We start from the raw sequence: 20,484 nt of genomic DNA, 5'->3' as shown, positions 1-20,484 counted from the left end.
ACAGAAGTACTATGTGGTACCAATGAGCACAATAAGAAAACTTCAAAGGCTTTCTCCTAGACACTCTCCTTCTCCAGCTCGTGACATAAGCATCAGTTCCTCTGTTGGAGAAACTAGAAATAAACAGTTCAGCAGAGATGAGGAAGATGATGGCATGATCCATATGTGTTGTATCTTCAGGAATAATTCAAATAAATCTAGATGCAAACAAGATTCTCAAAACAAAAGCGAGAAGCCGCAAATTGTATTAGCTATAAGAAATTCAAATACAGATGTTAAGTACAAGAGTGGTGGTTTATCAAGTGACAATAAGCTAACTAGTAGAAGGATGCAAGATTCGACAGGAAATGACTGTAGGGGATCTCCTAAGAAAGCATGGTCTTCTGAGATTTGGCAACCGAGTCTAGAGAGCATCACCGAAGAATGAATTAAATTTGGGGGAATGCGAAGCCATGAGTGTTGATGATATCCAATAATATATTGTTTTATTGGTTCTTCATCTCATAACCTATATTCTTTAGGTACCACAAAGCTCCCTCAGCTGCATGGTCTGCGGCTGTTTTCTTTTTTCCATGAGGGGCACCATAGCACTCTATAATGTTCCCGGATGCATCTTCTATCTCAATAGTAACCTTGAAGGTAAACCTGTAAAAGATATCTTGTCAACGAAAATAACAAAAATATTGTTGTGATGCACTTACTTCTGTTTCCTTGCATTTGTGTCTGACAAACAGAGGCAATAAAATAGAATAGGTTGAATATTAGAATATCATGATAAAGCCACAAGGCACAAGTTATTAAAATCTTGATGATGCATGATCAAGCAATCATCGAAAACTTTCTCAACAAAAACTAATGAAGGCAAATTTTGTTACAACTGCTAGGAAGTTGAATGTACATATCAGCTGGATAACTACATGAAAGAGAATAAATCTTGTAAACAAAAATGAAAAGTAATAAATCTAGCGAGTATCCATAAACACTAAAATACAGAATTATTGTGTGAGAGTACGTGTACTATATCATAGCTGGAAGAATTACATTATCTGATGGCATGGACCATCCTGTTTGTAACATTTAAATACAGGGGGCTTCCAATGGTTTGCAGCACAGATTTCGTACAAATTTGATCTCGCAGGTCTTTTCTTCATACCTAGAACCACAGCAGTTACATTTTTTATTGAATAAGTAATGAACTGAGTTAGTAATTCAAAGGTTAGCAATTTTGAGTAACTCAAAAGAAGTCCACAGAAGCACAGAGATGGAGAGAACCTACTTCAAATTCAAAGTCCTAAAAGAGAATGTGTACCTTGTTCATGTGGAGACTGGGAGGACGCGTTGTTCTCACAGTCACAGGTATCCCCTTTTTGCAAGGGAGTGTGTTCCAAGATGCCCTTATCAGAATCCATCTTTACCACTTTAGCAGCTAGTCTGAAACCAGAATCCTTCAAATTACCCTGCAAACTAAGAAGCTAAGAATTTGCACATACCAATTTGAGAAAAAATAGAAAACTTCACGACCTTTATCTTGGATCGCAAATCGGTCGAGCTGAGGAAGCGGCTACAGAGTTCTGCAGACACATGTATGGTTGCGTGGCAAGTAATAAGCATGTGTTAGTGTAGCATATATTTCGTAATTTTTTTAAACTTAATTTCTCTTTGGTAGCTGGTCGGCTAATGAATTTAGTTATGGAAGTAACATGAGTTATATATTTTAATATTGTTATTTTTTATGTTTTTTAAAATTGCCAGAGGTATAAATTGGAGGGTTTGATTTGTGTTTAAAGGATTAAAATAAATTTGGAGTACACAAATCGAAGGATCGAATTTGTGTACTCTAAAATTTTTTAATTTTTTAAACACAAATCAGATATTCTGATTTTTACTCTAACATTATAGCTGGTAAAGCACCTATTCATTCTATAACTACGTCTTACACTATTCTCCATTTATTTCATATTTAAATAAAAAAAATGCTGCAGCTCATCTACTCATCTCACCATCTATTTATAATATAACAAAAGAGATTAAGATAAATTGACAATTATTTTTGAACATTTAAAATTTTTTTATTATACCACTTCAGATATTTTTTTAAGATAGCATAATTTAGTTTTATTCTTTGTATCATAACTTATGATTTTTTTCATGATTGATTTTTTTTGTTTTCATAATACTTATTTTTTAGATATTTTATATTTTTATATATTTATATTTTTTATTTTTATATATATTATTTTATATCTCTAATATTAATATTATTTTTTTAATAAATATAAGTTAAATAATAAAATCTAATTTAGTATCTCCTTTCGTATTAGTTCTTATATTTATTATATAAATTAATATTAATTATATATTTTTTAATTATTTTTATTTTATATAATCTCGTGCTTCTTATTTAAGATTCTAGTCAATGACTGTAGTTTTTTTAAGTTTACTAAACATGTATATTAGATGGTCTCTAAACACTAGAATATATGATATCTCTTGTACTTTTCCCCCTTTCATTTTTATTAATATTTTTCATAAGTATTTAAATAATTTGGTTAATGGCCATATTTTGTTTGTTTGCTAAATATGCTTATTAGATGATAAATTTTCTAAAACATTAAAATATATAATTTTTTTAATTATTTTGTTCATTGTATTCATTAGTTATATATTATCCGTTTCACTTATATTTCATTTTTTTCTCTTTTAATAATTTATATTTTTAATATCATTCAGTTGTAATAATATTATTAAAAATACATAATATTATTATAATTCATAAAAATAAATTAAATATTAATTTCAAGTATTGAAAATTATATTATATTTATATTTGTATTTTATCTAATAATTTTATTTTTGTACTATAGTATTTAAATATAATCTAAAAAAGTCAAAACAATAATAAATTAAACAAAATTACTACTTAAAATAACAAAAATAAAGATGATCATATAAAGTCAAACGAATAAAATTAAATTGAATATTTTTATACTTTTTTTAAACTCTAATTTATGTAAAAAATAAATTTTAATTTTGTTATTATTAGATTTTAAATTAATTAATTTATATATTTTATAAATTGTATATGCATGTTGCGCCGGTCTAAACCTAGTTGTAATAAATCGTTTTCCTACCATGTTTATTAAATAAATGATTGGCAATAAATTAAAGTGCTTCATGTGTTTTTCTTGAGGGACTTGGTCAGTTACTATCAAGCTACACCTTATGATGTATATATTTAATTTAATTTATCTAAAAAGATTTCATGTAATTAATCTTTATAAGATAATAATAATCGAAAGCATGAAGAGAGAGAGAGAGAGAGAGGAAGCTCAGTAATTTGTGCTAATTAACTTTATTGTGATGGAGTGGGAAGAATACATATTACTAGTGCTAAATAGGGAATCCGTATCAATGCGAAAATCGCAAAGGATAAAGGGAAGCAATCATGATGGAGCATGAAAGGAAACAACAGCTCATGGAGGCTAGTACTAAAAAACTTTGTGAGCCAACCTTGGACTGTGATGCACAATCTCGAAGTGTTGGATTATTCTAAGGCTCTTGCATATCAAGAACACAAGGAGCTTTCTATTCATCTAATTTCTCTTTGCTAAATCTATGAGCGTGCGTTGGTTATGATGGCACTCAAACGGTGTAATGCTGTTGAATAGTCTCAATGTCAAGGCCCTTGAGTTTGACAACAGACTCCACGTGGCCCTTGAGTGTGTGGAGCTCCCTCAACCTGGCAACTTCAGCACGCTTTCTTGCCTGTTCTGCGAGTTCGGACAGCTCCCTGAAGTTGTTCTTTTCATTCAGTATTTGATCTGTTTCAGGAGGATTGAGGCCATGAAGTGTGCGTTGTGCTGTGGCCCACTGTGCCTCTCTCTCTCCCCTTCCGTAGTCCTTCTTGGAGGTGAAAGCAACCTGCAAATTGCATTGCCGTTGCAAGGTTCAATAATCAATTAATTAAGTAATTGAGTGAGAGTGGAGTTGTTAGGTACTTACCCTGCTCTCGGTGATGTTATCCCAAGCCTTGCCGGTCAAAGCATATCGGATGATGAATTTAAGGATATCCAATGGAATGTAGAAAACAATGCTGTAAAGCCAAATGACACCAGCCCAGCCCCATCCAATCCCTTCAATCCTCGCAAAATCCCAGTGTGCATACACAGCTATGATGGTCGCAATCTGATGATAAAATCAAGCAAGCAATCAATATACATATACATGCAAATGGAAATGGAATAATGTAAGGACTAATTTAATAACTGACTCACCAGCTGTGCAATGAGGAAGGCAACAACAAGCAAGACGCCGGGGCGTTCAACGTAAGACCAGCTCCTCGATCGAGTCACGAAGATCAGAGCCTGACTCACAATACTCACTTGAAGGTAAACTGCTGCTATCAGCTCGCGTTCGTTGTTCCTAATGGATCTCACACCAAAATTGTCCTGCCATTGTACAAAATTTATGTTATTTCCCAAACAAGTTTGCTTTGCTTTCTTGTTTTTGCTACTTTTTCCATCTTACCGAGAAGAAATCGGATGCATGAGCAGCCCAATAGAAAATAACTGTCATAACGGCTAGGTAGGTACCAAGCACGACGCCTGTGGCGAAAATCTCCTTAAGCTTCCACGAGTCTGGTACGGGAGATGGCTTCACCCTATCCTTGGAAATGGTCATGATGGTGCCATCGTTTAGTACAGCAATGATCAAAACCATAAAAGGCGAGAAGTCGAATTTCCAGATGAGAGCAAGCAGCATGAAGCCCAACACGATCCGAATTGTTATGGAAACAGCATATATGGTGTAGTTCTTCATTCTCTGGAAGATGGCTCTGCTGGTCAGAACTGCACTCACAATCACACTCAACCCTGGTTCTGTGAGCACTATGTCGGAGGCACTTCGTGCCGCATCGGTTGCATCAGCCACTGCAATTCCGATGTCTGCTCTTTTCAAGGCTGGAGCATCATTCACACCATCCCCAGTCATCCCACAAATGTGCTTCCTGTCCTGGAGTCTCTTTACAATCTCATACTTGTGCTCTACAATTATTATATTCACATCAAAATCAATCAAGAAATGTGTGTGTATAGAATTAATGTAGTAATAAGTTACCAGGGAAGACGCCAGCAAAGCCATCAGCCTTCTCAATAAGCTCATCAACAGGAAGGCCAACAATGGAATCATCTTTGTGCTGACCAAGGAGGGAGGAGGAGGGGTACATGTTACTTCCCATGCCAAGCCTGCGACCAGTCTCCTTACCAATGGCCAACTGGTCACCGGTGATCATCTTAACATTCACTCCCAACTCGAGAGCACGCCTGATGGTCTCTGCGCTGTCATGCCTGGGTGGGTCAAACAGAGGCAACAACCCTACAAATTCCCATGGTCCTCCTGGGCTGTCCTTGTTCTTCTCTGGTACTGCCTGCAATCAATTCTTCATCATCAGAGGCATCTTCAAACACTCACTCACATGTCATGTAATGTAATGTAAGTAACTACTCACTTGTTTGCCAACAGCAAGGGAGCGGAGCCCGCGGTCAGCAAACTTATCAATAATGGAATGTGCCTTCTTTGCCACATCTTCCCGGAGGTTGCAGAGTTCAATAATCTAGCAACACAATTTCTATGTTAAGGACATTCCGCTGAATTAAAGGAGATGTATTCATGCATGTACGTACCTGCTCTGGTGCCCCTTTGCTTACTCGGTGCCAGTTACCCTCAGCGTCAATGTATGTTATGGCTGTACGCTTATCCACTGGATTGAAGGGAAGGAAATGCACCTCTTGAATGCCCTCTCTTGCCTGTTTTATTCACACATTACTAGTTAATTATTTTAAACACAAGTAAATCAATCTATGTATGTATCTGAGGGAAGGATTACAAACCTCCTTTGGATCACCCAACATTCCTACAATGCAAGCATCAATAGCATCTTGGTTTTCAACCCTGGAGGCCCTAGCTCCAAGAAGAATTACAGTGTTCTTATCGGTATCTTTGGAGAATACCTCAATCAAGTTGGTATCGACGGTGAGTTTGTTCAATGTTAGGGTGCCAGTTTTGTCACTGCACAAAACATCCATGCCGGCCATCTCCTCAATGGCTGTCATCCTCTTAGTGATAGCACCTTGCTCCGATAGGCGATGGGAACCGATAGCCATGGTTACAGACAAGACCGTTGGCATGGCAATGGGAATTCCTCCAATGAGAAGCACCAACAAATTGTCAATTCCGCTCCTGTACCTGCGGTGCTGAATGGGATACATGACTATAATCTCTACGATCATTCCCAGGGCAATAGAGCAAATGCAGAAGTTACCAATGGCTGTCAACACCTGCTCATTTGATTCACAAATCAAGCATCACCTCAATGAATTGAAATGAAATGAACTAGTTAGTGATTGGAGAGATGAAGAGAGGACTGTGGCGTACCTGTTGGAAGTGGCCAACTTGGTTAGTGCTATCCACGAGGTGAGCAGCCTTACCGAAGAAGGTGTGGACTCCGGTGGCAATCACAATGGCCTCAATCTCTCCCTGTTTTACTGTGGAACCAGAGAAGACTTCATCGCCGGAGCTCCTAGTTACGGGCAAGGACTCACCGGTGAGTGCTGATTGATCTATCTTGAGGGGATCTCCTTCCAATAGACGGGCATCAGCTGGGACGATGTCTCCCAATTTGATGCTTATTATGTCTCCTGGCACCAATATAGCAGCATCTTGCTCACTCCACCTTCCATCTCTCAGAACCTGTATGTCAACATAAACAACCCCTTTAAATATAATACCCAACCAACAAGCATCATCATTCTTCACATCTGTCTTTGTTTTCTTCTTATACCTTCGTTTTAGGGGCAAGACCTGCCATGAGTGCTGCTGCAGCATTTCCTGCATTATTCTCTTCTATAAAACTGATGGTGGAGTTTATGATTAACAGCACTACTATACCCACAAAATCTTGCCAATCCGGTGGCTCATTCTGCATATTTGTGGAGGAAATTAAACATGATTAGACAAGGCCAAATTAGGATATGGTACGTTACAGAATGTAGTAGAGTACGCAAAACGTACCCCTCCATTTGCTAATGCAATGGCCATGATGGCAGCTAGTTCCATCACCCATGAAAGAGGGTTCCACATGAAGCCCAAGAACTTGAGCACCTTGCTCTCCTGTTTGCCACAGCAACATGGCAAGCTAGTTATGGTTGATGCAATTACTCACACAAAAACATAACATACAATTATCTAGAAAAGAATGAATGAGTTTGATGGATTATTGCCTTCTTTTCTTCCAACTTGTTTGGGCCAAAAACTTCCAATCTCTTTTGGCCTTCCTCAGAGCTGAGTCCATCCTTTGTACAATTCAATTCTCGGAACACTTCTTCAACAGGAATCCGCTCCTGCACACATGCACGCACCCACACGCATTAATGATATACATACCTAGAGAAACAAGAATGTTAATTCTTAGAGGAAGAAATGAAAAGAACTAACAAGATCAACAGTCTCCTTCTTGATGTCTTCGAGGCTCGTCATCTTATTCTTTATTGCTTATTGCTTATTGCTTATTGTTTATTGCTTATTGGTTATTAAGTTGAAAGTGAAAAGCAAAGAGGAGAGCAGAGAGAGAAGAAGCTTTATTAGTGATTAAGAAAAAGAGGAGCACATGAGATTATATAATAAGGGAAAACAAGTGAAAAATTATAATTAGCAGCTGAGAGTGATGATTGGATTATTCACACACTTGGTGTCAATTGGTGCATGCATGATTTCAATTCTCTCTCCAAAATCACACTAAAATCACTCATTCCCACTCGTTCACTAACAAACTTCGCTGTCTCACTTTAACAAAAATAATAAACAAAGAGCGAAGCAGCGGGTCTCGCGTGCTGCCCTTTTGCCCCGGTCTTCCGCTTCTCTCCATCTTCTGCGTCACATTCTTATTCTTATTCCACCTATATCATCTTTCATCTTATTATTACTTTATTATTAGTGCATCATACTACTGCACAAAATAATAACATGTCAATGAGAATGTATAATCCAATCTTTGTTTCTAATTAACAATAATACTACATTTCTCCAAACACAGGTGTCCTACCATTCTACAGCTGATAGAGATGATGAGATGACAAATCCAAAATTGAGATGGATCCAATATTCATTTAATGAAGTAAAATTTTAATATATCTCTCTAATTTTACTTGGATTTAATTTGACCTCTCAATTTTTTAGATTAAACTTTTATGTCAAAGTAACTAACTGAGATCCACATAATGTGTATAGCATATTTTAATAAATATTATATTGTTTAAAAGGTAATTAAAATATATAAACTAATATTAAATTTGATCTATTTTTGTTTAAAATATTTTATAATACAAAAAGTTTTAATATCAGAGTTATATAAAATTATATATATATTTTTTATTTATTTTAGTTGATAGACTAAATTTTTTTATGTGATGTCTGTAACAAATGTTTAAATTTATTATTCATATTTTTTTCTCACAATTACATAATAACTACATTACATTATAGTTAAAAATTAATAAACAAAGATTGTTAATGTTTAACTTTTTAGTCATTACAAAAGCAACAACCAATAACATGTTAAATAAGTATAATTGTAAAAATATTAAAATATAATAATATATATGTAAAGTATTAATAACGAAAAAATATAAAGAATAAAAATAATAAGAATGTTTTTTAACATAAATATATTTTAAAAATGTAATAAGTATTTTTGTTTTGTACTTTATCATCTAATATAATTATATTATTTTTAAGCAAATAAATTCTTTTTTATTTATTGATATAAATATTTTTTATAGATGAACTAGGAAGACTTGATAAACCAATTATCTATTTAGTTGGTGAAATTGTCGAAATAAAGAATAATACTCTATTATATAATTTTGAGATGTTCTATAGTTCCAAAAGTATAGAATTAGAGAAAATTGAAAAAGGTGCATTCATTTTATATTGGTGCGGTTCTAGTGTTTCCCTATAGGCGGGAAATTAAATTGGCAGGTTGGCATGTTGTCGCAATTAATGGTGCGGTGAGTAGTGGCCATGGTTGCATCCAGTCGCACCGGCGGCACAACACATTTGCAACACATCCCTGCAATCCAAATTATATCATCATCGATCATCATCAGCTAATTAACAAGTAAGAGAGAGCTTATTACGTGCATACCGAATTTGGCAAGGCGATTCACCCAAGCGGGAATAGATTTTCCGGTGAGCCTGCGAGAGGCTGCGTTGGAGAAATGGTTGCAGTTCTTGCTTATCAAATTGTATGCATTCCCTCTGTACTCTCCGCCAAGCTCCTCCATCACTGCCTTCACCTCACTCTCTCCCATCCCCGTCTTCCCTATCATCACCCTCTTCCTGAACTTGAACCCTTCGCACTTCTTCGGTTCTCCTTCGAATATCCCCGACCACGAACTCTCGTGAGCCCCGAAAGCATACTCAACGCCGTAAACTGTAACAACAACGTCAACGTTATATACATTCTTAATTATTAATGGAGAAATGATGAAGTAGATGCATGCATGCATGGAAGAAACCTTCCACCCCGGAATGGTACACTCCGAGGCCGAGCCAGTAGGCGTAGCCGTTCGTGGGGGAAACATCGTACACGTTCAGATACACCGGCTCACATCCTGAACTCCTTTTCTTCCGCCGGCGGCCCTTCCACCAACCCATTCGATCTAATTATTCTGCTACGCCTCCTTCGATCTAAAAGTTATTGCATTTCCCTTTCCCAGTTGTCTGTCTATGTGTTTGTGAGTGTTTTAGAGGTTCTTGTACCGGCGGCCGGTGCTGCTGCTGCGTCTCTGTTAAGTCACAACGGTGTTTTATTTAATCTGTTATAACTTAATAAACTCAACTTTTAATATATAGATCCATCTGTTGTGCATTAACGGCCACAACATGCCCTCTAACTTAGCTTGGACCTAAATTACGGTTCAACTACTCACTTCTCTGTTGTATTATTATGATATAGGAAATAAGTTACAACTTAGCATCTTATTATATTCTTCCTTAATAGGAGAAATTATACGGTACTAAAATAAAGTCTAATTAATGTATGTGCACTAAGTACTAGTTACATTTATTTAAGTTTTAATATGTATTTAATTTTTATTGATAGAATATAAATAAAATTAGAGAAAGTATAAGGAGCCAGCAATTTTTGTATTTTGTGGCCAGCACTTAACCATCAAAAGAAAAATGAGTGATCTTCTACCTCTCACACCATTAAAAATACTATTGATGGCCAGTTAATGATTACAAAACACAAAAATTGCTGCCCCTAGCACTCCTCATAAAATTATAGTAGTAGCCTAGTAGGACATCTAAACTAATCCTAGAATATCAATTAAAGTACTCTAATGCAAATTAGGCCACGGTATATCTGGAGAATAGATTTCTCAATTATTTTTATTATGTTATCAAATGTGATATCTTATTATTCAATATTTTTTTTTATCTCACTTAAAGAATATACGACAAAAAAATCACACTTAATAAAACAATTCAACAAAAAAAAAATTAAGAGATCCATATATCTGACTATCACTTTTCAGGTTTGGAATCTTCATTCCTTCTCTAGATATTACATTATGTGTACTTTGAAATTATTTGATGTTCCACTTCCTCTGGTGGATCGGGCGATGGTCGAGGATTAAGGTACGCTATTTGTGTAATGTTGTACACGCACATGCCATGCAGATTGTGAGTGTGAATATGCCTAAAACAAACGTGGAGTTGTCCTAGCAAATTTGCAGACATTTACATCTCCATCCCAAATCAAGTCGAGTATGCTGACCCTGAGTCATGACGTGAGATTGCTTCTTCAACTGCTTCTGCTTTGTTGTTTTGTTGTTACTTGAGAGTTGAGATTCTTTTGAATCTGTAACCTTAAAATCAAGCCCCTTCAGACAGGTCCTTTTTGAATTGTGATAGATCATTCCTTCTATTAAGCTTTGAAACAGGAAATTATATATTTATTTATGTCAAAATAATGAAAATTGATCAGTAACTTGATCTTTAAAAGGAAATGCCGCTGTTTGAAGGCACCTCCTAAAATAAGATGAATTAATACAATGGAGTCCCCCAAAAGAAAAACAACGAGCATGCCCATTGCTAGCCACCTCCATGAGACCTTACTTGGTTAGCCAGTATATTAAAATCAAGAACGTGCACACGGATATGACAAGCGAAAGAATTATTGTATCCCTTGATTTTTTTCTCCTTATTGCTGATAGGATGTTATTTACCTGCAACATAATTAAAAGTGATGCTGCATACATTAAACAGAAGAATTCCAAACAACATCCTACCAGGCACATAAACCCTAGTTCTAGTAGACAGCAATGAACTGACAAAAACAAACAACTCGGTGTGAAGGCCTTAGAAACAGGGATCATACCGTGGGTAGGCGACTGCTCATATTGCTGAGCTTTGAATTGATTCCACCAAAAGTTGAACGCTGGTGGACTAGTGAACCCAGCGTTACTTGTGCTTGAGAAATAACAGTGTCCATCTGTACCACAACCATATGCAAAACACTTCAAAACAAGAAAATCCGAGCTGGAGACCACTCCCATATAACTTAAAAGGAAACAGCAGACACCTTAACAAAACAGACACACCCCAGATCCAAGCAAGGAAACTAAACAAGGCATTGGAATGACATATCAAATACTTTAGAACTCAGAAATCTATATCTATTAAAAAAGTTGTGAACGTAATAAAACTGTTCTGAGTTAACAAGTTTCGTTTAAACACCACAGCAATATCCTAATACTAACCTATTGTGCTTGCACATAACCAATATGTTGCTATTTACAAAGCCCTATTAAGAAAGAGCAAATAAATCAGACATAAATATCATACAAACTTTGTGAGAGAAATATCTAAGTCCAAATATAAAGCACTCCACTGGCTAGATCATGATAAGACGAGAACAGAACTTTATAACAGAGAACCAATTTGATTGTTTCATGTCACCGACCTGTCCGGTGCTTCGGCTTATAGATGCATACTCTTTTAGGAGGGTTTGCTGTTCAGAACCTGCACCCTCTTCCAGGTCTAATCTTGTCCGATCGAACTCTCTAAAATCATCTAGTAGTGAAGCATGTTCTTGCTTAGCTCTAAGACTAGACTGGAGGCGATAAAACTCCTGCAACCAAATTACATCTAACAAGAGGTTGGTTTCTGACAGGCCCGAGCTTTAATAAAATCAAGAATTGAAATAAATACAAGCAGAATCATTACAAAGCAGAAAGAGAAGTAGACCAGATGTTGAAGATATAAAACTATGTTGTAAATAATAAACCCATAACAATACAAGTCCTAGAAATTGAAGCAGTTAGCCTTTGTTGGGAGCAAGCTCACAGCCTCGGAGAATGATAGGGGAAACTCAATTTATGCTATAAAATACCTGGGTGAGATCTTGAAGAATTTCTTGGTGTCTAGTTAGAGTATGAGAAACCATTTCTGACCCACCGGATGACACCCAGGCTTTCATCTGAGAGTTTACTTGTTGGAGTTGTTTGAGTAGCCGCTCAATCCAAGATTCCAAATCACTCTCAGCAGCATCAGATTTCGTAGAAATGTTTGCTGACACCAATTTGCGGTACAAACTCATTTGCTCATCCAGCTGAGCTTGGAGCTTTCTTGCCTGCAGAAAGAAAAACAAATGATTCAATAAATGTGCTATCAGTAATGCAATTTGACTACAAAAGAACAATATGATAAAATACATAACCTAAAGGAACGAACCATCTATGATTAGAACCTTTTGTTACTTACAACAATACCTTGAGAGCATTGGTGTGAACAGAACAAGCAATGACATGCATTCATGCGTCCTATACCTTGATTCTAAGTAAAGACCATTTTTGCCCAAATTAGGCTAGCTTCTATGCTGTCTCTCCTATTTATCAAATCAAAGAACTTAAATCTAGCATAAAAAAATCATCAGAAGCCTTTTAAATCTTCATAATTCATTTCCTGAGAAATTTAAATTCAAATATGAATGTAAACAGAAAATCAGAACTAACAGCAAAGCAATCCATGCCCAAAGCACAAGAATAAGATTTTGTAACTCCATAATTATGATGGGGAGCTTCCCGAAGCAGTCAGCACTCAAGCGTATGCGTATAGAATTAGCTTCGAGATGCAGTTATTCTATGAACCCAAGCCAGGTCTAACTCATACACAAGTAGCAAAAGGGCACAAGCACAACAAACTGATCCAATAATTCGAATCACCAACAGCAGGAAATATATAATAAAGAAAAAAGAAATTAAATCGGAATAGTGGCCTCCGAATTTCATTATAGATAGGCATAGGCATGTGAAATGTTCAATAGAGACGGAAATTGGGGATAGAAGGTGAAGAAATGGAACCTGTTGGCGGAGGGAATCCCACGAAGCGGTGACCTCCATGGAGAATGAAGAAGGAAGGGAGTGGAGTCCGACGGACGGTTGTTTTCAGAGTCCAACGCCACGTACCACTTCCAATGGGTTGCTACTCTATTTATCAAGTCAAAATAAAATAAGGTATGTTTTATAATGCTTAAAAATTACACATATTACTTTTACAAAAGAATAAATCTTATCTCTTAACATTTATATTTACACAATTTCAAAAGAAATTATAGAATTGTCCATAAAATAAAACAAACAGAATTATTTATTATTAATGTATATAATAAGATAATAATATAAAATTAAAAAAAGTGTGTCATTAGTTAAATTGGATGTATGTTTTAGCTTCACCCCAAAAAAAAATGTTTTCTAGTGTTTTATAAAATTTATCTCATTTATCTTAAATTCATACAAATATGGGCTAAGATTATAAATTAAATTTTTTTTATTAAAAATATAAAAAATTTAAATTTTCAAGACATATATTTTATATGTATAAAAATTTAAAAGTTTTATTAATATAATCTTATCAATATTATTTCTAAAAAAAATACAAGGACTAACATAATTTTTTTTTAATATTTTTAATCATTAATTTATTATTTTAATATTTTTAATTTAATAATCTAATAACATATTTTAATTTATATTTTTAAATATATAATAAATTCTCCGATTTTTTTAACATTTTCGTTACTTCTATTAATATAATCTTATCAGTATTCTTAAGTCATGTTAACTAAATCCTATTTTATATCACACATACAAAGGAAAATCGGACGTAATTTTTTTTGTTACGGAAGTAGAAGTGGTGATATACTTTAACATTGTAATTTTTGGTGTTTTTCAAAATTGTGGAAGTATAGAAATCGGAGGGTCCGATTTCTGTACCTTAAAATTTTTTTTTTTTACCACAAATCGGACGGTCCGATTTGTGTACCTCCCACAAATCGGACGGTCCGATTTCTGCACTTCCCACAAATCGAACGGTCCGATTTCTGCACCTCCCACAAATCGGACGGTCCGATTTCTGCACCTCTACAAATCGGTCCGATTTCTGCACCTCTAATAACTCAGACGGTCCGATTTCTGCTTCTCTAATTAAACGATCCCACACTTGAGTATAACACCCCAACAATCCACATTTTAAAAAAACAACACTACCACTCCAATATTAAAAATAAAAAATTCGTAAATTGTAAAGTATTCAGTATAATTAAAAAACAAAAAAAAAGCCGAGAAGAAGAGAGAAGAATGCAATGGAGGACGCAGACGCAGACCCGTGGTTGGCGGCGGACAAGGCCTACCATGTCATGTTCTGCTTCGTGCTCACTTTTCTCTTCCACAGCGCCGCATCCCTCACCCCACACCCTTTCCTTCGCCGCCAGTCAATTCCCCTCGCATCCATGGCTTCTCTCCTGGCTGGCGCCGCTAAAGAAGCAGCCGACCACCTGGGCTACTTCCGATCCGCCGGAGCATCCCTGAAGGACGCCCTCGCCGATCTGCTTGGCGTCATGCTCGCTACATTTCTTCTCTCTCTTGGCACTCTCAGAATCAAACGCTCTGTTCCTCCTCCTCCCCCTGATGGCGGAATTTCGCTGGTTTGATTTACATTTTTAGCCTTCAAGCGCAAGGCTAAATATCTTTAGCTGCTTGGCTTAGGAAAAAGAGAACCAAGTGGATATTATTTCAGTATTTTTTTTTAAATATTTATTTGTCGAAATATTATCATTATTATTAGGATCAGATATTTTCGAGCTGACTGTTCCTGTGATGTTCTGCTTATACTGCGCATGCTTGCTTATTCTTGGATGGATTGGTGAGCGGAGATATATATTCCAAACTCTTGAATGACAATGAGGATTCTTTTTGGCATTTAGCTTATTCTTCTCACTGTTGTTCTCATAATACCAAATAAAAGGCCTTGTGGAGAGAAAATCAATAAAATACAAAAGAAAATAGGATACATATAATAAGAAGCAAAACATGAAGAGGCAGACTAAGCTGAATTTATGGAAGTTGATCTTAGGGAAAGATATGGAAGAGTATATAACACAATAGATACTACAACATAGCCTTATACACTTTTATAAATAGTTATATCCAAAAGAGAAAATGTCACATCGGCAGTCAAAGAATGGGTTGTTAAACCCTAACTACTGAAAAAAGCAAAACTCCAAATCCTTAACTACTGAATTTTGCTTTTTTAACTTTAATCATGCAAAAATTACCTCTTTAATTTGTATGTTATAACTTTAGAAAACTCGGTACCAAAAGCATTTGAACATGCAATTGAATAAACTAATGTATACAACCTTGTCTTTTTGGGTTAATAAGGTATGTGGAGACTCAAGACAAGAAAAAGAAAAACATGCGGACACTAGAGCCCAAATGTGTATTGCATACGCCGCTACCACTTTGAGATTAGGGAGTGGGTTGTTGGGTGGTTCTTGGAGTCAGGTTTGGGTTGTTGGGCATAGCCCAAGTCCAAAAAAAAAAAATCAAATGCCTAGATTTTGTTCCCCAAACAAAACAGTCAGAAACAAATAGGGAGAACGTCACCAATACGTTTGAGGGCAAACCATATTTGTAGCTTTATTGGACAATTTGGCCTGAAATTTACTGGTCGAAGGTAAAAACCCAAAGAGCATTAAGGAAGAGATGAATTCTGAGACAGGAGCCGAGAAGTACAACAGGAGCTCATGAAGTTTAACCCTAATGAGATAATGATTCATCCTGTTTCATCATCATCAGAACCAAAAATGGCTCCCAGACTGTCCGCATTTAAACCAAAACATAAACAGTGAGAAGAGAAGGTAAATTAATCAGGGCATCAAGGTGCACAAATACAAAGTAACTCCACCGTACCAAATAAATTGGATGGAAACAAAAACAACCATGACTGTTCCAAGTCCTACCTAGAATATGATTTGAGCTAACTCCGCAATCTGCATTATCATTTAAGAATAAAGGAGATATTTTGGCACAAAACTGAAAATAAGCACTTAAGTATCAGAAGGCATAAGTAAATACTGCATAATGCAAAAAGTTTCCACAAGTGATGTTTGCATTCACCCAACATCCAAGGTCTCAAACAAAAATAGGTCTAAGTATTTCTTAACACTTGTTTGGTTTTTTGTTTATAATCTAATTTCAACATATGTATAAATAAAAATAAAAATAAAAATATAATATAATCTTTTTAAAATTTTGATTTAAAAGTCTCAATGAGTAGTATTCTGTGCATTTTCAACCCCTAATCCATACAAGACTCCAGCATACTTCTGGAGGGAGCCACTAAAGAAATTCTCCTTCAACTTGCGGAAGGTAGATGACGTCAGCAAACTATCGGAACCGGCCTGGTGGCAGACCCCAACCCTCTCGACCTCCAAGAGCTCAGCGAGCTTGTTGAGGCCTCCGTGGAGGCTGTTGCAGAACTTCATGAGATGCTTAATGTCGTAGACGGTGGGGAAATACAAATTGATGAGGTTGAAGAACCCCGTCTGCGTCTCCGGCAGGTTCTGACACGTCAGCAGCTTCAGCAGGTACCCGAAATCATAACCGCTGTGGAACGTCACCCAATGCACGTTGTCGTTCAACACGATCCCGGACGACATCAGCAGCTCCCCAAAACGCCGGGCGTCAATGCCGTCCGCGTTGTTCTTTTGGAAATCGATACCGCTCTGCCGGAGGAGCTCGATGGAGTCGTTCGCGAAGACGTCCTCGTTCAGGTTGAACTCGCGGAAGTTGAACTGCCAGATGCAGGGGGCGTCGGAGGTGCCGCATCTAGGGAGGTTGCCCTGCTCGTCGGAGAAGGTCAGCCCCAATTGGATGAGCTTCAACATGTCCACGTTCTCCTTCAGCGTCTGGTAATGAAAATCATAACTGTTCTTGAAGTTTCCCACGGGGCGGAGGACGATTCCCGGGAACTCCGTGTCCATGGCGATGTAAGGGTAATCATCCACGATCTCACGGATAATGGCGAATTCCTCCTCCACATTGTGGTTCCAAACCTCCCTAATTTCGACCGAATCGACAGGAGGCATTCCCTCCACGCTCCAGATCCCACGGCTACAGCGCCAGATCTCTTCAATTGGGTTCAAAATTACCACGAATTCGATTCATGCAACAAAAATAATTGAAGAAAGAAAAGCAGAGGAATCTGACCTTGGCTGAAAGACAAGAGGGAAGAGGATGGCGGTGGTGTAGGGTACAGTATAGAGATTCGGACCTCTCTCCCGTGTTAGGGTTTCTTACACGAAAGGGACCAAGGGAAGAGAGGTCGTCGGATATAGTTGGGTCAGAATTGTCTTTTAACTTTATTTTTTCTTTTTCCTTTTATCTAATTTCTCTGAATCTGTTTTGTTTGTTTCCTCAGAAACGAAAGGCGTTAACGTGGAAAGAGCCAAACACAAGAGAGAGAAGGCTTTGCCGCTTTCTCTTCGCGCCTTTCCCATTTCCCTCTATCAACCTCCCTACTCAACGTCACGAGAAAAAAAATTCAAACATTTAATATGGTTAACCTCAAATTAATCACAGCTGAGCCAATTTCACCGTATTTTTTTCTGTTTGGTCAAAGTTTTCCTTTTTACTTTTTTGTTTAGGTACCAAAATAAAAAATTATATTATTTTTATCATCGCAACTGCAATTTTAAAAACAATCCCGTTAGAGAATGAATGAAGTATTTGTATAATGTGTATAATAGATTATTTATTTGATTTAATATAAATTAAAAATGAAAATTATTCACGTTTACTCTATTTTCAAAAATGCGAGTAAGTCTCAAAATAGTCCCTTAGATTGAGCCCGTGCACCAATGTTACTTCTAGTCTTTCTACCCAATTCTGGCGTGACTCAGCAGCAGGAGCGCTGAACTGGCTGTTTATGATCCACGTAGGTAGCCTTAAATGGCTAGTTGATGTGGAGTATCATCAAAGAATCTCTGAATTCTCCGAATTAGCCCCTGGTACCAATTATAAACCCTAAAGTTGTTCTTCCCTCTTCCTGTGCGAATTGGTGCGTCGTCCAGCTCAAGCTCTTCTTCCCTCTTCCTCTTATTCTTCTTCTTCGTCCTCTCCTGCCATGAATGACAGTCACGCTTCTCGAAGGTTGAATCGCTCATCTGCGACCGAAAACTGGAAAGGGAACAATGTGCGTAGCCGGCGTTCAGCAGTTCCATAGTGGTATGGTTGTGGGTGCAGGCTTGTTCTTCGGTGGTCAAGGACGGAGAGTCATCCTAATAAGTCGTTCTTCGGGTGTCCGAATTATAACGTGAGTGCATTTACTGGCTGAAATTTCTAGTGTTGGTTAGTTGAGGTAGTTGTTTGATAAGGTTGATGCATATTTGCAGACTAGTGGAAAGAATTGGTGTGGGTTATTTGTCTGGACAGATTCTGTACAGGATGAGGTGCCGCTGAAGTCTGATGAAGAAGATGAGCATGGTGGGATGAAGATGAACATTGCATGGAAGCTGGGCAAACTGGAAGCAGATGTGAGAAATGTAAAGCTGATGGTCTAAGTACTTGGTTTAGGGGTATTCGTGTTATTTGTGTTTGTGTTGATGTTACTGTTGAAGGTTTGATTAGGCTGAGAACTGAAACACAGAACCAGTGTAATCCAGTTTATGAACAATGTAATTGACATTAGATTGTTTTTGATATATTGAATGACTATTTGGTTTTGTTTTTGTAAACATAATTGAACACCCAATTATGTTATGGATAAGCAACAATAGCAAAAGCTTACATAAGGCATAATTCATAACTGAATGACAATAACACTAGTTCATATAAAATTCTGCAATAATGCATTGATGACAATGACAAGCAAAAAAATATTGAACATTGTTTCAGCTAGATTCTAGCAACTTAGTTAGTATTTAAAAGTTGCAGAGGTGTCTATGAATCACCATGACCAAACAAAAAAGACTAAGATAATTGTTTCACAAAATATTACAAACTTTCAGAATTTCAACCTAAAGCTAGGAACATAATCACTTTTTTCTTAGCGGTTTGAACCCTGGGGTGGACACAAACTTGAGGAAGTTGGCCAGCCTTGCTGCAGTTGCCTCACTAGCTCCCTCCATTGGATTGAATGATGCAGAGTCAGTTGGAGTAGGTAACCTTCTTCTAAGTGGCAGTTTCCCAGGTCTTGTAGGTGTCTTCCTCTTTTGTTCATGATCCTGCAATGCAGACAATATGAAAAACATAAGGCCTAGAAAATAAGATGATTGTCAAATAATAAAAACACATTACATGAAGCATTATTAAACACAATACCTTTTGGGAGTTTTCAACTTCAGAGTATGAGGGCCGAGACAAATCAATCTCAGCCTGCTGGACATCCACTTCCACAAGAGTGGCAGGAGCAGGGGCAGATGCAGTAGCAGTAGCAGACGTTGTTGCAGTTCCAGAGCCTGTAGCAGTAGCAGAGGCACTTGCAGATTGAGGTGCATTGGAAGTAGTTGTTGTAGCTAACGCAAAGGCAGTAGCAGTGACATTCTGAGCAGCAGCCTTATGGTCTTTAGCAGCAGCCGCCACAGCTTTCTTCTTCTCAACCTCTGCAGCTTCAGCAGCCTTCTTCTTTTCACACCCTCTTTTTGTATGACCTTTTAGCAAGCAATACTTGCAAGTGAATGGTCGTAGCTGTCTCTTCAGAGTGGTGGTTGCCTTTGATTTCTTGCTAGACTGACCCCCTCATCCGCTCCTTCCTTCTCTTGGTTTGGAGCTGTCCAAGTTTCCTCTTAACCAAAGGTGCCAATGGTCTGTTGTTCTCATATCTTTTCCATAATTATTGGCCAGGTAAAGGATTTATGTGGTGGGAGTAAGTGGCTTTGTACGACTCCATTGTGAGGAGCTTGTGGCAGAAATCCTCTGACCACTTGTTCACTCTAGCAATGGCAGCACATGTGTGCACACATGGGATTCCTGCAACACATGAGATTCTAGCAATATTAGCAATAACAATTAGGTGCATAGTTAATTAGACTCACTAGGTAGAGTACTTAAATAATTAAGTAACAATTAAATACATTACTTG

The 20,484-nt window shown here is 37.0% G+C and overlaps 5 protein-coding genes and 1 pseudogene across 8 annotated transcripts; 1 reads left to right on the top strand and 5 right to left on the bottom strand.

Annotated features, from left to right (window-relative positions):
* Nucleotides 1-216: 216 nt before the first annotated feature.
* LOC107617902 (ribonuclease 3-like protein 1) lies at nt 217-1,658 on the bottom strand. Of its 2 annotated transcripts, none has more exons than XM_088497390.1 (4): nt 1,522-1,658; nt 1,310-1,457; nt 1,042-1,153; nt 217-645 (listed from the first exon to the last, which is right to left on the bottom strand). In XM_088497390.1, exons 1-4 carry the CDS (start codon nt 1,609-1,611, stop codon nt 486-488), a joined length of 510 nt encoding a protein of 169 aa, XP_088353516.1. In that variant the 5' UTR covers nt 1,612-1,658; the 3' UTR covers nt 217-485. The 2 variants fall into 2 exon arrangements, with proteins under 2 accessions (XP_088353516.1, XP_088353517.1); XM_088497391.1 differs by having other exon boundaries at nt 1,310-1,431; nt 1,522-1,594.
* Nucleotides 1,659-3,336: 1,678 nt separating this feature from the next.
* Nucleotides 3,337-7,539, bottom strand: HA9 (H[+]-ATPase 9). Its single transcript, XM_016319778.3, has 13 exons — nt 7,492-7,539; nt 7,278-7,397; nt 7,069-7,167; nt 6,839-6,976; nt 6,433-6,747; nt 5,889-6,335; nt 5,682-5,804; nt 5,507-5,611; nt 5,116-5,425; nt 4,528-5,042; nt 4,275-4,448; nt 4,003-4,185; nt 3,337-3,921 (listed from the first exon to the last, which is right to left on the bottom strand). The coding sequence occupies exons 1-13, from the start codon at nt 7,531-7,533 to the stop codon at nt 3,643-3,645; spliced, it is 2,850 nt and encodes a 949-aa protein (XP_016175264.1). The 5' UTR covers nt 7,534-7,539; the 3' UTR covers nt 3,337-3,642.
* Nucleotides 7,540-8,996: 1,457 nt separating this feature from the next.
* Nucleotides 8,997-9,711, bottom strand: LOC107614621 (deSI-like protein At4g17486 pseudogene; annotated as a pseudogene).
* An 836-nt stretch (nt 9,712-10,547) lies between these two features.
* Nucleotides 10,548-14,849, bottom strand: LOC107617901 (Golgi SNAP receptor complex member 1-1). Of its 2 annotated transcripts, XM_016319779.3 has the most exons (6): nt 14,726-14,849; nt 13,425-13,550; nt 12,455-12,694; nt 12,026-12,193; nt 11,441-11,554; nt 10,548-11,288 (listed from the first exon to the last, which is right to left on the bottom strand). In XM_016319779.3, exons 2-6 carry the CDS (start codon nt 13,461-13,463, stop codon nt 11,175-11,177), a joined length of 675 nt encoding a protein of 224 aa, XP_016175265.1. In that variant the 5' UTR covers nt 13,464-13,550; nt 14,726-14,849; the 3' UTR covers nt 10,548-11,174. The 2 variants fall into 2 exon arrangements, with proteins under 2 accessions (XP_016175265.1, XP_088353709.1); XM_088497583.1 differs by lacking the exons at nt 13,425-13,550; nt 14,726-14,849 and adding an exon at nt 12,834-13,011.
* Nucleotides 14,669-15,288, top strand: LOC107617903 (uncharacterized). The gene has a single exon (XM_016319781.3). It carries the CDS (start codon nt 14,705-14,707, stop codon nt 15,050-15,052), a length of 348 nt encoding a protein of 115 aa, XP_016175267.1. The 5' UTR covers nt 14,669-14,704; the 3' UTR covers nt 15,053-15,288.
* Nucleotides 15,289-16,484: 1,196 nt separating this feature from the next.
* Nucleotides 16,485-17,835, bottom strand: LOC107619291 (putative CCR4-associated factor 1 homolog 7). Of its 2 annotated transcripts, none has more exons than XM_016321547.3 (2): nt 17,613-17,835; nt 16,485-17,516 (listed from the first exon to the last, which is right to left on the bottom strand). In XM_016321547.3, exon 2 carries the CDS (start codon nt 17,489-17,491, stop codon nt 16,670-16,672), a length of 822 nt encoding a protein of 273 aa, XP_016177033.1. In that variant the 5' UTR covers nt 17,492-17,516; nt 17,613-17,835; the 3' UTR covers nt 16,485-16,669. The 2 variants fall into 2 exon arrangements, with proteins under 2 accessions (XP_016177033.1, XP_016177032.1); XM_016321546.3 differs by having other exon boundaries at nt 16,485-17,532; nt 17,613-17,833.
* Nucleotides 17,836-20,484: the final 2,649 nt, after the last annotated feature.

Source organism: Arachis ipaensis, chromosome B8, assembly GCF_059453495.1.
Source record: "Arachis ipaensis isolate K30076 ecotype BB chromosome B8, ASM5945349v1, whole genome shotgun sequence".
In the NCBI taxonomy this organism is placed as follows: domain Eukaryota; kingdom Viridiplantae; phylum Streptophyta; class Magnoliopsida; order Fabales; family Fabaceae; genus Arachis; species Arachis ipaensis.
The sequence above is the reverse complement of the archived record's forward strand: the minus strand, read 5'-3'. Positions and strand labels throughout refer to the sequence as shown.

Coding starts and splice junctions, on each gene's coding strand:
- LOC107617902 (XM_088497390.1), bottom strand. CDS start 1,611: ATGCTTATTACTTGCCACGCAACCATACATGTGTCTGCAGAACTCTGT. Junction 1,154..1,309: donor CCAGTCTCCACATGAACAAG/GTACACATTCTC, acceptor CTGTGGTTCTAG/GTATGAAGAAAAGACCTGCG. Junction 646..1,041: donor GGTCCATGCCATCAGATAAT/GTAATTCTTCCA, acceptor TATCTTTTACAG/GTTTACCTTCAAGGTTACTA.
- HA9 (XM_016319778.3), bottom strand. CDS start 7,533: ATGACGAGCCTCGAAGACATCAAGAAGGAGACTGTTGATCTT. Junction 6,336..6,432: donor AAGTTGGCCACTTCCAACAG/GTACGCCACAGT, acceptor TCAAATGAGCAG/GTGTTGACAGCCATTGGTAA. Junction 3,922..4,002: donor ATAACATCACCGAGAGCAGG/GTAAGTACCTAA, acceptor TGCAATTTGCAG/GTTGCTTTCACCTCCAAGAA.
- LOC107617901 (XM_088497583.1), bottom strand. CDS start 12,875: ATGCATGTCATTGCTTGTTCTGTTCACACCAATGCTCTCAAG. Junction 11,555..12,025: donor TAAGCCGAAGCACCGGACAG/GTCGGTGACATG, acceptor GTTGTGGTACAG/ATGGACACTGTTATTTCTCA. Junction 11,289..11,440: donor TGAGCAGTCGCCTACCCACG/GTATGATCCCTG, acceptor ATTATGTTGCAG/GTAAATAACATCCTATCAGC.
- LOC107617903 (XM_016319781.3), top strand. CDS start 14,705: ATGGAGGACGCAGACGCAGACCCGTGGTTGGCGGCGGACAAGGCCTAC.
- LOC107619291 (XM_016321547.3), bottom strand. CDS start 17,491: ATGCCTCCTGTCGATTCGGTCGAAATTAGGGAGGTTTGGAACCACAAT.